General features: G+C 43.5%; 2 protein-coding genes across 3 annotated transcripts in view; one reads left to right on the forward strand and one right to left on the reverse strand.

Moving 5' to 3' along the window:
* Positions 1-5,010: 5,010 nt before the first annotated feature.
* The window catches only part of LOC119276256 (proline-rich protein 36-like), a 12,150-nt gene continuing 3,119 nt past the window's right edge, over positions 5,011-14,041 (reverse strand). The window contains exons 2-4 of one of the 2 annotated variants that reach the window (XM_037557285.1): positions 13,246-13,350; positions 6,013-6,122; positions 5,011-5,494 (exon numbers count right to left, since the gene is read on the reverse strand). In XM_037557285.1, the coding sequence (XP_037413182.1) occupies positions 5,420-5,494; positions 6,013-6,122; positions 13,246-13,350 (290 nt within the window). In that variant the 3' untranslated portion in view covers positions 5,011-5,419. Of the gene's footprint in view, positions 5,495-6,012; positions 6,123-13,245; positions 13,354-14,041 lie in introns of both variants that reach the window. The other variant, XM_037557284.1, reaches the window with a different exon arrangement.
* On the forward strand, positions 9,857-10,694 carry LOC119276257. The gene is made up of 2 exons (XM_037557286.1): positions 9,857-10,137; positions 10,239-10,694. Exons 1-2 carry the CDS (start codon positions 10,066-10,068, stop codon positions 10,629-10,631), a joined length of 465 nt encoding a protein of 154 aa, XP_037413183.1. The 5' UTR covers positions 9,857-10,065; the 3' UTR covers positions 10,632-10,694.

Consider the following 14,041-nt stretch of genomic DNA (forward strand, 5'->3'; position numbering starts at 1 on the left):
AGGAATAAACTCAAGCAATATGATATAAACCCCATCTTTTTATCCTCGATGGCAACAATACAGTACATGCCTCGCTACCCCTACTGTCACTGGGTGAGGACACCGCAAGATTGAACCCAAAGCTAAGCACTTCTCCCATTGCAAGAAAAACCAATCTAGTTGGCCAAACTAAACCGATAGTTCGAAGAGAATTACAAAGATATCAAATCATGCATAAAAGAATTTAGAGAAGATTCAAATAATATTCATGGATAAGATGATCATAAATCCACAATTCATTGGATCTCGACAAACACACCGGAAAGAAGATTACATCAGATAGATCTTCAAGAACATCGAGGAGAACATGGTATTGAGAATCAAAGAGAGAGAAGAAGCCATCTAGCTACTAGCTATGGACCCGTAGGTTTGTAGTAAACTACTCACGCTTCATCGGAAGGGCAATAGATCTGATGTAGAGGCCCACTGTGATCGAATCCCTCTCCGGCAGGATGCCGGAAAAGGCCCCAGGATGGGATCTCATGGGAACAGAAGGTTGTGGCGGTGGAAAAGTGTTTTCGTGGATGCCTATGGTGGTTTGGGAATATGTGTGAATATATAGGGCCAAGGGTTAGGTCAGAGGAGTCCCGAGGAGGCGGCAAGGCTGGGGGGCACTCCCCTAGGGCGCGCCCTCCCCCCTTGTCGCCGCCTCGCGACTCTTCTGACTTGATCTCCAAGTCTCTGGGGTGTCTTCTAGTCCAAGAAAAATCATCGTGAAGGTTTTATTCCGTTTGGACTCCATTTGGTATTCCTTTTCTGCGATGCTCAAAAACAAGGAAAAAACAGAAACTAGCACTGGGCTCTAGGTTAATAAGTTAGTCCCAAAAATAATATAAAATAGTATATTAATGCATATAAAACATCCAAAACAGATAATATAATAGCATGAAACAATCAAAAATTATAGATATATGGAAGACGTATCAGGGCGCGCCTAGGAGGCTTGTGGCCTCCTTGGGAACCTTCTGGCCCCCTCTCCAAGCCTCTAGATGTCTTCTGGTCCAAGAAAAATTATTGTGAAAGTTTTATTCCGTTTGGACTCTGTTTGATATTCCTTTTCTGTAAAACTCAAAAATAAGGAAAAAACAGAAACTGGCACTGGGCTCTAGGTTAATAAGTTAGTCCCAAAAATTATATAAAATAGCATATTGATACATATAAAACATCCAAAACAAATTATATAATAGCATGGAACAGTCAAAAATTATAGATACATTGGAGACGTATCACTTCACGATACTTAACAAAACCCGGGATGCATCGGTATCCTCCCGAGTCATCACTATGCTAACTATACCGAAATCCTCGTTACTGGTTTTGTTCTTCTTTCTCGTTATTGTGTTCCGGCATCCTCGTGACGAAGTCACACGTGTCTGGCCAGACGATGATTGATGTCGTCACACTAAGAGGGCCCTAAGAATATCTCTCTATTATCGGAGGAGCAAATCCCACTCTCGAGCTATCTAGTCCCTTGTCAAACTTTCCGATCAACCCGTAAGGTGTGGTTATGATCACCATGATATAAGTGACGTTTGAGCAACCCCAAAGCCCACCATACGATAAGAAGTGACTACGATACTCTCATGATCTAAGGAGCAAAATCAACCGTTAACACTCTATTTATTACAAACGATATTAAATCAACTCATAACATACAAGATTGGGTCGATTCAATATGACCGTTCTTCTAACGTCATAATCTCAATGTTGTTTTAGGACTATCATTGCTCTTAACGATATCCTAAGATCCGTAAAATGTAATCACCAACAACACTTGAGTTAGTCCTAGAGGCAAGACTAGGAACCTTTTATTTAATTGTTTATCATTCCACACGTGCATATGAGTTTCCCATTGAATCGCATATGCCAGGATCATAGCAGTTATAGCGCATAGAATATAAACTCTATAATTATGAATATGAAAATGTAACAATACAAATATTATTGCCTCTAGGGCATATTTCCAATAATAGGACCATTTACAATCATAGATATCACTAGGGGTGAATCCATCCACACATTAGGAAGAGAAATCTAGCTATCCTATGCAGTTCATGAGCTACTTGATTATTCTTTCTATTACAATGACCATAGATAACATGATTAAATCTAAGGCCATCAAATAAGAGTCATCAAATACGGCACTTGCTAATCAGGAAGAATTGCCATCTTTCAAGGCCGAAACTACCTCTGCACTATCCAAGTTAATCTTGATCTCACTGCATCCAATAGTTCAGGATAGGTTCATTCCACACCTAACAGCAATGGCTTCCATTGTAAAAAAAAAGGGTGTCGCTAACCTTGCCAATATTGTGCAACGTTTTGGCGAGGTCATCGGGTTGTGCACCAACTTTCAGAAGAGCTCTATTGCCCCCATCCGTTGCCAAAACCTGGACCTCGACACCATCCTTTAGGGGCTTCCTGCTTCGTGTGTTGCTTTTTCAATGAAGTACTTGCCCCCTTATCAGTGTGGAAGCTCAAACGCCTCGACTTTCAATACCTTGAAGACAAAATGGCGGCTAAGTTGGTGCCTTGGGAGGGACCTGGTTCCCTCAACAGCATCACCAAAATGGAGAGAGCCTTCCTCTAGTCGTCGGCTCCAAAAAAACAATGGGTGCCAAATGTAAGGTGGGCTGGGACAAGTCTATCGACCCAAGGATCTAGGAGGGCTTGGGGTGCTAAACCTCGATAAATTTAGTGAAGCTCTTCATTTGCGGTAGCTATGGTACGAATGGAAAGAGCCCGGGCGACTGTGGGTGGGATTGAGTAACCCATGTGATGAGGATGACAAGGCTTTTATTCTATGCCTCCACTACTATCACCATTGGCAATGGGGCTCGCGCCCCTTCTGGAACTCCCCGTGGATGGATGATTGCAAGACTAAGGACATCACGCTCCTGAATTTTTAAGCCTCCAAGAGAAAGAATTGGAAAGGAAGCTTTACGCAATGGCGCCTGGATCAGTAAAATCAACATCATGACCACCTTCACCCCAGGGCACCTCTGCTAGTTTGTCACATTGTGGAATGCCCTTCGCGGGGTTACCCTTTCTGAGGAGGTGGAGGACGAGATCCTATGGAAGGACATGACGGATGTGACCTACTCTACGTCATCCACATATAAGGTGCACTTATTGACTATCACTCGCACCAACATGTGCAAGACCGTTTGGAAAGTTTGGGCACCCTTGCAAGTTAATTTTTTTTACCTGGCTTGCCATCCGAGATAGGATTTGGACCTCCGACCGTTTGGCCAAGAGAGGATGGACAAACTGTGGCCCTTGCCCGCTTTGTAAAAGGGAGCACGGATCCGTCGAGCACCTTTTCTTCAAGTGTCGTTACACCTTGAGGCTTTGGACTCTGGTCAAGGAGTGGCTACAACTCATCGACGTTGATACTTCCGGTTGGGCTTTTTCACCGAGCACCCGAGATTGGTGGGTTCAGATGGCTTCTGCCCAAAGGATCCACGAGAGAGCTCTGCCTACTCTAACCATGCTAGTTTCTAAGACAATTTGGGATGAGGGTAACTCTCGTGTTTTTCGGAACATTGCCGCTCCACCGTTTATCCTCCTACATAACATCAAGAAAGAGGCCATGCTTTGGGCCATCGCGGGCACAAAGTTTTTGGGTGAAATCTTGCCGGGAGAGTAGACCTTGTAATGGTGTTGTTCCCTGCCTTTGGGCTCTTCTGCTCTTATAATTTTATTCAAACTCCTTCTTAATTAAGGAACGCGGCAAATCTTTTGCCTCCGTATCGAAAAAAAGGGCATCATCCTGTTTACCTCTTCACCCGTTGATCAAATAAAGCTGACCACGCTTACCGTACGAATAAAAGACTACTCCCTGGCTTAACCCCTAAAAAATGCTACTCCCTCAGTTCCCCTTCGAAAAACTACTCACTCAGTTTGATAATACACTCCCGTTTCAGGTCCAAGAACTAGATGTCCGTTTCAGGTCCAAAAATAGACGTCCGTTAAAATTTGAAACAAGAATTAAATCTGTGGAATGATCGAATCATTTCTATGCCCTTCTCTTCAACTTTCCCTAACTTGTTTTTAGAGGCTATAAAGTAGGACAGAGGATGCATCTTTTAGTCCTGACTTGGTTTTGGTAATCTAGCGTGTACTCCCTCCGTCCCATAATATAAGATACAGTCTTAGCTTGCAAAAACATCTTACACTGTGAGATGGAAGGGTAGAACATACATGTTGTCTTGATAGAAATTCAGGAAAATATTCAGATGATGTACATAGACATACTCCCTTTGTCCCAAAATCAGTGTCTCAATTTTAGTACAACTTTGTATTAAAGTTAGTAGAAAATTGAGACACTTATTTTCGGATAGAGGGAGTACATGTTGTCTTGATAGAAATTCAGGAAAATATTTAGATGATGTACTGTACATGAGGGGGTAGAACATACATGTTGTCTTGATAGAAATTAAGGAAAATATTCAGATGATGTACAATGTTTTTCACACTTCAAGAAAAAAAATCTTTTGGAGACGTTTTAGCTTGCAAAAACATCTTATATTGTGGGATGGAGGGAGTACAAGCTAGATTATCAAAACAAAATCAGTACTAAAAGATGCATCCTCGATCGTACTGTATAGCCTCTAAAAACAAGTTAGGGGAAGTAGAAGAGAAGGGCATTGAAATGATTCAATAACTTCAAGAAAAAATCTAGGAGGTAAAAACATGTGTTGGCATATATTGTGTGCACTGCAAAGTGTTGTACAAATAAACAAATTGTGTTCAGATATGGACAATATTTTTCACGAAACAGTTATGAAGGTAGATAGTGCTACACATTGTATTTGCAATTACAAGGAGTAGCACCTATTTTGACTATTTCTTTTAAGTCCTCTGCAGTTTAGGTGTTAACCACCTATATGCTACCTGCAGCTCTGCTTTTGGGAAATAAAAATAGTCCCCTATAAATACTCCGGATCAAACTTTCAAGCAAACTTTGCATGACCCCTGCACATGTTCAGAAGCAACTAAAAGTGACAAGATGCTCTCTCCAGTCACAAATATAAGATGTTTTCGATATTTCAATACGGACTACATACGAACTGAAATGAGTGAACAAACACTAAAATGTGTCTATATACACCCGAGAAAAGTTACGAGTACAACGGAGGTTGTATCTTTTTAGGGCTTGGATTCAGGCACACTAGTATTGTCTTCCCTCTCTTTATCCCCACGCTACAGGCTGGATTTGAACTTTTACATCTCCAGGAGAGCAAAATGCCCATGCCAAAAACTGCAAGAATTTCCACACCAGCATTTCAAGTTTTCCTTTTGTTTTTATAGATGGCATTTGAAGTTTCTTGGGATTACAGTAAACCACGTATACAGGACCAATATTGATTAGCTTCACCTAGACCTGGTTAGCCAGCTCTTGTTGGTGAGGTGTAACCTGCTCGACTGATATCCGAGGACGAACGTTCCGCTCCTGAAATAAGGAAATTGAAGAGAATGAGTGTACTGACATTGCTGTAATCCTACAGATAGGAAAGCCTGAACACAATAACGACCACAGACAGTCAAAGCTGAAGGTATACAAGGAGATCTAGAGCAGAACAGCGTCATATCGATTATAAAAGACAATGGAAGAGAAAAACTTCATATATTGGCTGGGATTCAGGGATGGCGGCATGTTTATTAAAGGAGCTGGCACACAGGTGCATGCATAGACAATTGGTGCTATTTTTTTCTTCAGTGGCAATAAAATTTTCCTTGCTCAGAAATACTCCCTCCGTGTTCCTAAACATAAGTTTTTGTAGAGATTCCACTATAAACTACATACGGATGTATATAGATGTATTTTAAGTGTGGATTCATTCATTTTGCTTCGTATGTAGTCCACCTAGTGAAATCTCTACAAAGACTTACATTTAGGAACGGAGGAAGTATAACACAAATAAGCATCGTGTGCCAAGTAAATTACATGAGTACTCATAGTTCACTTACTCCAATTTCAGTGACAAAAAGACACAAAGAACATTTAACAGCAGGAGCCCCAAAAGGATACATCAGCAATATCTCACATCGTCCACAGTGTACATTCCCAACTTCATGTGCTGCAACACAAATATAAGGTAAGATACCCTTGGAAGCATAAGAAGGTGCTATGTTTCAACACCCATGCAAGGGTAAGAATGCACAAGGATAAAATCATGCTACAAGATTTTTTTGTATAAAATGAAACATTAAGGGCGTCCATGTTTCAAAAGATATTTAATTGAGATATATTTGAGCCGATGGCCATCCAGAACTAGCAGAGTAGAAACTTGGAATCCTCAAATCTCTGTCAAGTGAGCTAGTGTTGATATAGAGGACCCCCATAAAGTTCTAGACCATGATAGAAGAACTGAGGAGAAAAGAGGCAGCCTGAAAACTATTGTAATGGGAAATAAAGAATAAGAGACAAGACGTGATGTTCAATGACCAAAGAAAAAGCTGGATCGGTAATACATAACAACAACAACAACAACAACAACAACAACAACAACAAAGCCTTTAGTCCCAAACAAGTTGGGGTAGGCTAGAGGTGAAACCCATAAGATCTCGCAACCAACTCATGGCTCTGGCACATAGATAGCAAGCTTCCACGCACCCCTGTCCATAGCTAGCTCTTTGGTGATACTCCAATCCTTCAGGTCTCTCTTAACGGACTCCTCCCATGTCAAATTCGGTCTACCCCGCCCTCTCTTGACATTCTCCGCACGCTTTAGCCGTCCGCTATGCACTGGAGCTTCTGGAGGCCTGCGCTGAATATGCCCAAACCATCTCAGACGATGTTGGACAAGCTTCTCTTCAATTGGTGCTACCCCAACTCTATCTCGTATATCATCATTCCGGACTCGATCCTTCCTCGTGTGGCCACACATCCATCTCAACATACGCATCTCCGCCACACCTAACTGTTGAACATATCGCCTTTTAGTCGGCCAACACTCAGCGCCATACAACATTGCGGGTCGAACCGCCGTCCTGTAGAACTTGCCTTTTAGCTTTTGTGGCACTCTCTTGTCACAGAGAATGCCAGAAGCTTGGCGCCACTTCATCCATCCGGCTTTGATTCGATAGTTCACACCTTCATCAATACCAAAGTTCGGGAAAGCGCGCTTAATCGAGCGCTTATGCGCGCCTACGCGCAAGGCACTGGCCTACCGCCTCGCATAGGCCATGTGCGCTCGTAAAGGCGCGACGCGCGCCTAGGCGGAGCGCTTTTCTCGCTGAGGCGAGCTTCGCCTCAGCGCGCGGAACAGCGCAGAACGGGCGCTTAATGGCGCAGAACGACGAGAGGGGATCCATCGGGGAATCGGGATAAAGAGGCAGGGAGCCACGGGATGAAAGGCAGAGGGTCAAAATCAAGCCCGTGTTAGGGTTAGGGTCTCCTCTCCTCCATTCCTCGCGTCGCCGGACTCTCCTTGGGGCCGCCGGCAGCAGCACGCCCTCCGCCGTGGATCTGAAGCTCCTCCTCGCGCCTCTCCTGCTCGGGCCCTCCCCCGCACCTCCGGTTCCTGGCCTTCGACCTCATCCCCGTGGATCTCGCGGCCTGGTCTTCTTCTCTTCAGGCAGGTGAGCCCCCAGATCCCCATCGAGCCTACCTTCTACTACTAGCTTCTGTCTGTTGCTGCTTTGCTGGTGCTACTAGTTGCCGCTGAAGTGATGTTAGCTGCTGTTGGTGGTAGTTAGTGGTGTTGTTTACTAGTAGAGTAAAAGTAGTAGTACTTGGTGCTGTTGCCTGTTGCTGTTAATTTGCTGCTGCTAGCTGCTACCGCTGTTTGATGCTGCTACTACTTGTTTGCTGCTGATGCTAGCTGATGCTGATGCTAGCTGCTGCTGCTACTTGTTTGTTGCTAATGCTAGCTGCTGCTGCTTGTTTGCTGCTGCTGTCTGTGGCTACTAGCTGCTAATTTGTGTTGTTGACTTGTTGTTGTAGGATGTCAACATCAGAGAACACCACCGCCGAAACAGAGTCCGAAAGGCCGATAGCTCTTAAGAGGAAATCCAATGATGTTGGATGGAACTATGGAAAACTATGTGATGTCACAAACAAGGAGAGGGTGAAGTGTGACTTTTGTGGCCATATTAGCACCGGAGGAATTAACCGTTTCAAGCTACACATCACAGGCACCACCTCAAGCGTTCTTTCATGTTTAAGATCAACTCCGGAGGCTAAAGCAATATGCCAGAGAGCTCTTGATGCATATGAGGCAAAGAAGGTGGCGAAGAAAAAACATACGGCAGAAGTGAGGGCTGATGTGCATGTTACAGCCCTAAATGAAGCAAGGGATGGTAGAGAATCTGTTTGTGTTGGAAGCACATCATCGGAGCCCAACAAATTAGGACCAATGGACAAGTTTGTGCGTCCTATTGATGGTAAATCAAGCAAAGAGGAAGCCTTGAAGCAGCTAAGTATGAATGAAGCACTATTCAAGGAGAGAAGAGGTCAATGTTCACCATATGTTGCTAGATGGGTGTATTCACATGGTAATTCTGAAGTCCTTCATTTCTTTGCTTGCTTGTGCTTGAAATGATTGCTTGATTGCATTGTTTTGTTCCTTTGCTTGTAGGCATACCATTTAATGCTCTTGACAATGATGAGTTTTGTCAAATGTGTGAGGCCATAGGCAAATTTGGTCCTGGATATGAGCCTCCTACTCAATATGAGCTTAGGGAGAAGTTGTTGAGTGATGAATATGCAAGGACCAAGAGTTTGTTAGATGAACGTGAGAAGGAGAAGATAAAGCTTGGGTGCACCATCATGACAGATGCATGGACGAACATGAAGAGGAGGAGCATAATGAATTTGTGCATGCATTGTAGTGGGGGGACAAGTTTTCTCAAATCAAAGGAAACATCCGATGTGTCACATACAAGTGAAGTCATATTTCAGCTAGTGGACAGCACAATTGAGGAGGTAGGGGCGGAGCATGTGATGCAAGTGGTGACCGACAATGCTTCCAATAACATGGGAGCCAAGAAAATGTTGCTTGAGAAGAGGCCGAAGATCTTTTGGAGCTCTTGTGCAACTCACACTATCAACTTGATGCTCCAAGGAATTGGCAGCCTCAAGAGATTCAAAACAATAATTGATCAAGCAAAGAACCTCACCATCTTCATCTATGCGCATCACAAGACTCTGGCATTGATGAGGGTTGCTACAAAAAGGAGAGATATCATAAGGCCGGGGGTGACTAGATTTGCTTCCGCTTTTCTCACATTGCAAAGTTTGTTGGAGAAGAAAGATGCTTTAAGGTATATGGTGGTTGAAAGAGCTTGGGAAGATATGAGTCATGTGAAAACAAAGAAAGGCAAGGATGCAACGGCAACGGTGATGGATGCTAACTTTTGGAAAGGTGTGCTCCTATGCATAAAGGTGTTTGAGCCATTGGTGAGAGTTCTTCGTTTGGTTGATGGGGATATTAAGCCATCAATGGCTTGGTTGTATGGAGAGTTGGTGAATGCAAAGAGGGAGATGAAGGAGGCATTTAACAACTTGGAGAGGAACTACAAAGATACTATGGGCATTGTTGAAAAGAAAATGAATGGAAGGCTAGATTCTCCACTGCACATGGCCGCATATGTGTTGAACCCACACTACAGTTATGCAGATAGCTCCGTCTTTACCACTGCAAATGAAGGATTTCAGGAGTGTGCTGAACAATACTATGCAAATGATCATGATACTTGCATGCTGGTTGTCAATGACGAGTTTCTGAAATATGAAAACAAAGAAGGAACTTTTGGAAAGAAGCTTGCAAAAGCATGTGAAAATAAAAGCTACAGCCCCGGTATACTTGCTTGCTCCTGCCCACTAGTTGCTACTCTTTTCTTGCTGCTACCATGCTACTGCTGCTCCTACCTTGATGCTGCTGCTACCATGCTACTGCTGTTTTTTGCTGCTGCTACCTTGTTGCTGCTGCTACTACTAACTTGCTACTGCTATATGTTCTCCGATTTCTAGTTGATTGGTGGAAGCTTTATGGAGGAGAAACACCAAATTTGAAAGAAATGGCTATGAGAATCCTCTCTCTGACCTCTAGCTCTTCTGGTTGTGAAAGAAACTGGAGTGCATTTGAATCGGTATATCTCTTCTCTCAATTTTGTCTCCTCATTTGTCTTGTCTCTCGTTTTTGTTTTTAAATATGCTCATGCAAAATGATGTTTAATATGTAGAATTGTAGATACATACCAAGAGAAGAAATAGGCTCACAACGGAGCGATGCAACAATTTGGTCTTCATAAGGTTCAATAATAGGATGTTGTCTAGGAAACAAAAGCTCCTAGAGAAGAAGAAATGGGATGTGCTCATTAGCACCGATGCTACCGAAGCTCAAGGATTTCTATTTGAAGGAGGGGATGATTATGCAAGTGTTGTTTATCTTGATGAGGAGGATGGAGATGTTCATCCGGGTACGGGGATATCATGGGATCTACTTGGTGAAGCAATGGGAGCACAAGAGCAACTCCAACTTCGGAGGAGTGCAAGACTGAGAGACCTTGAGGAGGAGGAGTTTGAATCCGATCATGATGATGAGATAGTGGATGAAGATGAGATTGAGTATGAGGATGATTGAGAGGCATTGAGCATTTGAGCTAGTGATCATTGGCTCATTGCATGATGGTTGGCAGCACCATGCCATTAAGTGATCAAGTTATCATGCATTTGCATTCATGCATTTGTCTTTTGTTTGTTATTTGTTATGTAAGAGACTATGATGGAGTATTCACGGACTATTGTGGATCGTGGTCGTGGTACTTTGGTTTGGTAGCACTAAGCAAGTTTAAGACTTTTATTTGTTATGTAATATGCTTGCTTGTGAAGTTATGAACTTGTGATATGTTCTGCCTATTACATTGCCTGTTTGCTACTTTGCTAGTTTGCTTTGATTGCTCATTCAAGTTGTGAACTTGTGATATGTTCTGCCTATTACATTACATTTTACATATATGAATGGTGAATCTGATATATAATGCTTTGCTTGCTCGGTTGCTCCTTGCTTGTTGGTTGCTGCTGCTAACATCTTGTCATCTTCTCTATGATGTATTTAGCTGTTGCACAATGCATTGGAGGGAGACGATCAGAGTAGAACATACAAAGAGGCAGGGGCAACATATTGGAGAGAGAACAAGGTTATAAACTTATAATTGTACCTCCAGTTTACATTCTAGCACTTTTTTATGTCAAACTGCTCTTTTTTGCCCATATCCGTACAATTATATAGAAAACGCATAATTGCGCCTAATTGCGCCTAATCACGCCTAAGCTAGAAAAGCGCAAGTAGGTGGCCAAACGCATAATTAACGCCTAGCGCTTTCTCAAACTTTGATCAATACCCCCATCCTCCTGCAGCATTGACCCCAAATACCGAAAGGTGTCCTTCTGGGGTACCACCTGGCCATCAAGGCTAACCTCCTCCTCCTCACACCTAGTAGTACTGAAACCACACATCATGTACTCGGTTTTAGTTCTACTAAGCCTAAACCCTTTCGATTCCAAGGTTTGTCTCCATAACTCTAACTTCCTATTTACCCCCGTCCGACTATCGTCAACTAGCACCACATCATCCGCAAAGAGCATACACCATGGGATATCTCCTTGTATATCCCTTGTGACCTCATCCATCACCAATGCAAAAAGATAAGGGCTCAAAGCTGACCCCTGATGCAGTCCTATCTTAATCGGGAAGTCATCAGTGTCGACATCACTTGTTCGAACACTTGTCACAACATTATCGTACATGTCCTTGATGAGGGTAATGTACTTTGCTGGGACTTTGTGTTTCTCCAAGGCCCTACTTTGCTGGGACTTTGTGTTTCTCCAAGGCCCACCACATGACATTCTGCGGTATCTTATCATAGGCCTTCTCCAAGTCAATGAACACCATATGCAAGTCCTTCTTTTGCTCCCTATATCTCTCCATAAGTTGTCGTACCAAGAAAATGGCTTCCATGGTCGACCTCCCAGGCATGAAACCAAACTGATTTTTGGTCACGCTTGTCATTCTTCTTAAGCGGTGCTCAATGACTCTCTCCCATAGCTTCATTGTATGGCTCATCAGCTTAATTCCACAGTAATTAGTACAACTCTGAACATCCCCCTTGTTCTTGAAGATTGGTACTAATATACTCCGTCTCCATTCTTCTGGCATCTTGTTTGCCCGAAAAATGAGGTTGAAAAGCTTGGTTAGCCATACTATCGCTATGTCCCCGAGACCTTTCCACACCTCAATGGCGATACAATCAGGGCCCATCGCCTTGCCTCCTTTCATCCTTTTTAAAGCCTCCTTGACCTCAAACTCCTGGATTCGCCGCACAAAACGCATGCTGGTCTCATCAAAGGAGTCGTCCAGTTCAATGGTAGAACTCTCATTCTCCCCATTGAACAGCTTGTCGAAGTACTCCCGCCATCTATGCTTAATCTCCTCGTCCTTCACCAAGAGTTGCCCTGCTCCGTCCTTGATGCATTTAACTTGGCCAATATCCCTCGTCTTCCTCTCTCGGATCTTGGCCATCTTATAGATGTCCCTTTCGCCTTCCTTCATGCCTAACCGTTGGTAGAGGTCCTCATATGCCCGACCCCTTGCTTCACCAACAGCTCGCTTTGCAGCCTTCTTCGCCATCTTGTACTTCTCTATGTTGTCTGCACTCCTATCCAGGTATAGGCGTCTGAAGCAATCGTTCTTCTCTTTAATCGCCTTCTGGACATCATCATTCCACCACCAGGTATCCTTATCTTCACTTCTCCTTCCCCTGGACACTCCAAACTCCTCCGAGGCCACCTTACGAATACAAGTCGCCATCTTCATCCACACATTGTCCGCATCCCCTCCTTCCTCCCAAGGGCCCTCCTTAATGACCCTTGAACGCCTGAGCTACCTCCCCCTTGAGCTTCCACCACTTTGTTCTAGCGACTTTGGCACACTTATCCCGCTGGACACGAAACGAAAGCGAAAGTCAGCAACCACCAGCTTATGTTGGGGTACAACACTCTCTCCAGGTATCACCTTACAGTCTAGGCACGCACGCCTATCTTCTCTTCTCGAGAGGATCGGTAATACAGAAAATGAGTGAAAATGAAACCGGGGGCTTTTACCCTCCCTGGCAGTTTAAAAAAATACAGGAACAAAATGAATGACAAGAAAATGGGGAAAGCAGAGAACTGTTGAACAAAGTAGAAATGGTATGTACCTTCCACTACTAGGTTTATTGTCCGACAGGCAGCACACTGTACATGAACAGCACCTCTAGGATAAGCAATAAGTTCACGGCAGCTTCCACACACCATTTGACCTACTTCTGCACAAAGTTAACATATCAAACATTGTTATGAAGGTTGCCACCCTTGATTATGTAGGTACAGTTGGCTTCTTTAATTCAGAACTGCATGTGGTTTGCTACTATAACAGCCCAGATGAGAAGTTTGTTGTCGTTTATGGCTATTACGCGTAAGATGAATGCACCTAAATCTGGATTGTGCATGTGTGCAACACAATTTCTTCTGTCTATTGCTGTTCTTAAATACACAATATACGATAACTAGGTTTTCCTTGTTGAATTTGAAGATTGTTATCAGATCAGGTACCAAAGGAGGCTAGGCAACCAAACCCCACCATTTCGTTGGCTTTCAAAGGGCAAGGTTACATGCATGTAAACATCCACAACCATGTAACCATTTCGAGTAAATACGATAATAAATTTCAATGAACAGCACTGGAGGCTCATGATAGCAGTCCAAGGGCAAATGCGAGAGACTCTCATGCTGGGTGATGGTGGAGGACAACAGGATGAAGATGTAAGGATGCAATGGATGAAGACGCTGATGAAATGGCCTGAAGCAAGATGAGTTTGGTTGGCCTCCTGGAGGAAGCTTTTTGTGTGCACCTGCGTGTGCTTCGAACCTTTTGTTTCTCTCCCCTTTTGGGTTGCCTCTAGAACTGTGTTCGTTTTCGTTAGCGTCTTGTTTTAGTTTGCTATGAACTTGTAA

This window comes from Triticum dicoccoides, chromosome 3B (genome assembly GCF_002162155.2).
Source record: "Triticum dicoccoides isolate Atlit2015 ecotype Zavitan chromosome 3B, WEW_v2.0, whole genome shotgun sequence".
NCBI classification, from domain to species: Eukaryota; Viridiplantae; Streptophyta; class Magnoliopsida; order Poales; family Poaceae; genus Triticum; species Triticum dicoccoides.

Excerpts from the sequence above, each read along its gene's own strand:
- LOC119276257 (XM_037557286.1), top strand. The coding sequence starts at position 10,066 with ATGGCTATGAGAATCCTCTCTCTGACCTCTAGCTCTTCTGGTTGTGAA. Across the intron at positions 10,138-10,238 it reads ACTGGAGTGCATTTGAATCG|ATACATACCAAGAGAAGAAA; the intron begins GTATATCTCTTC and ends GTAGAATTGTAG.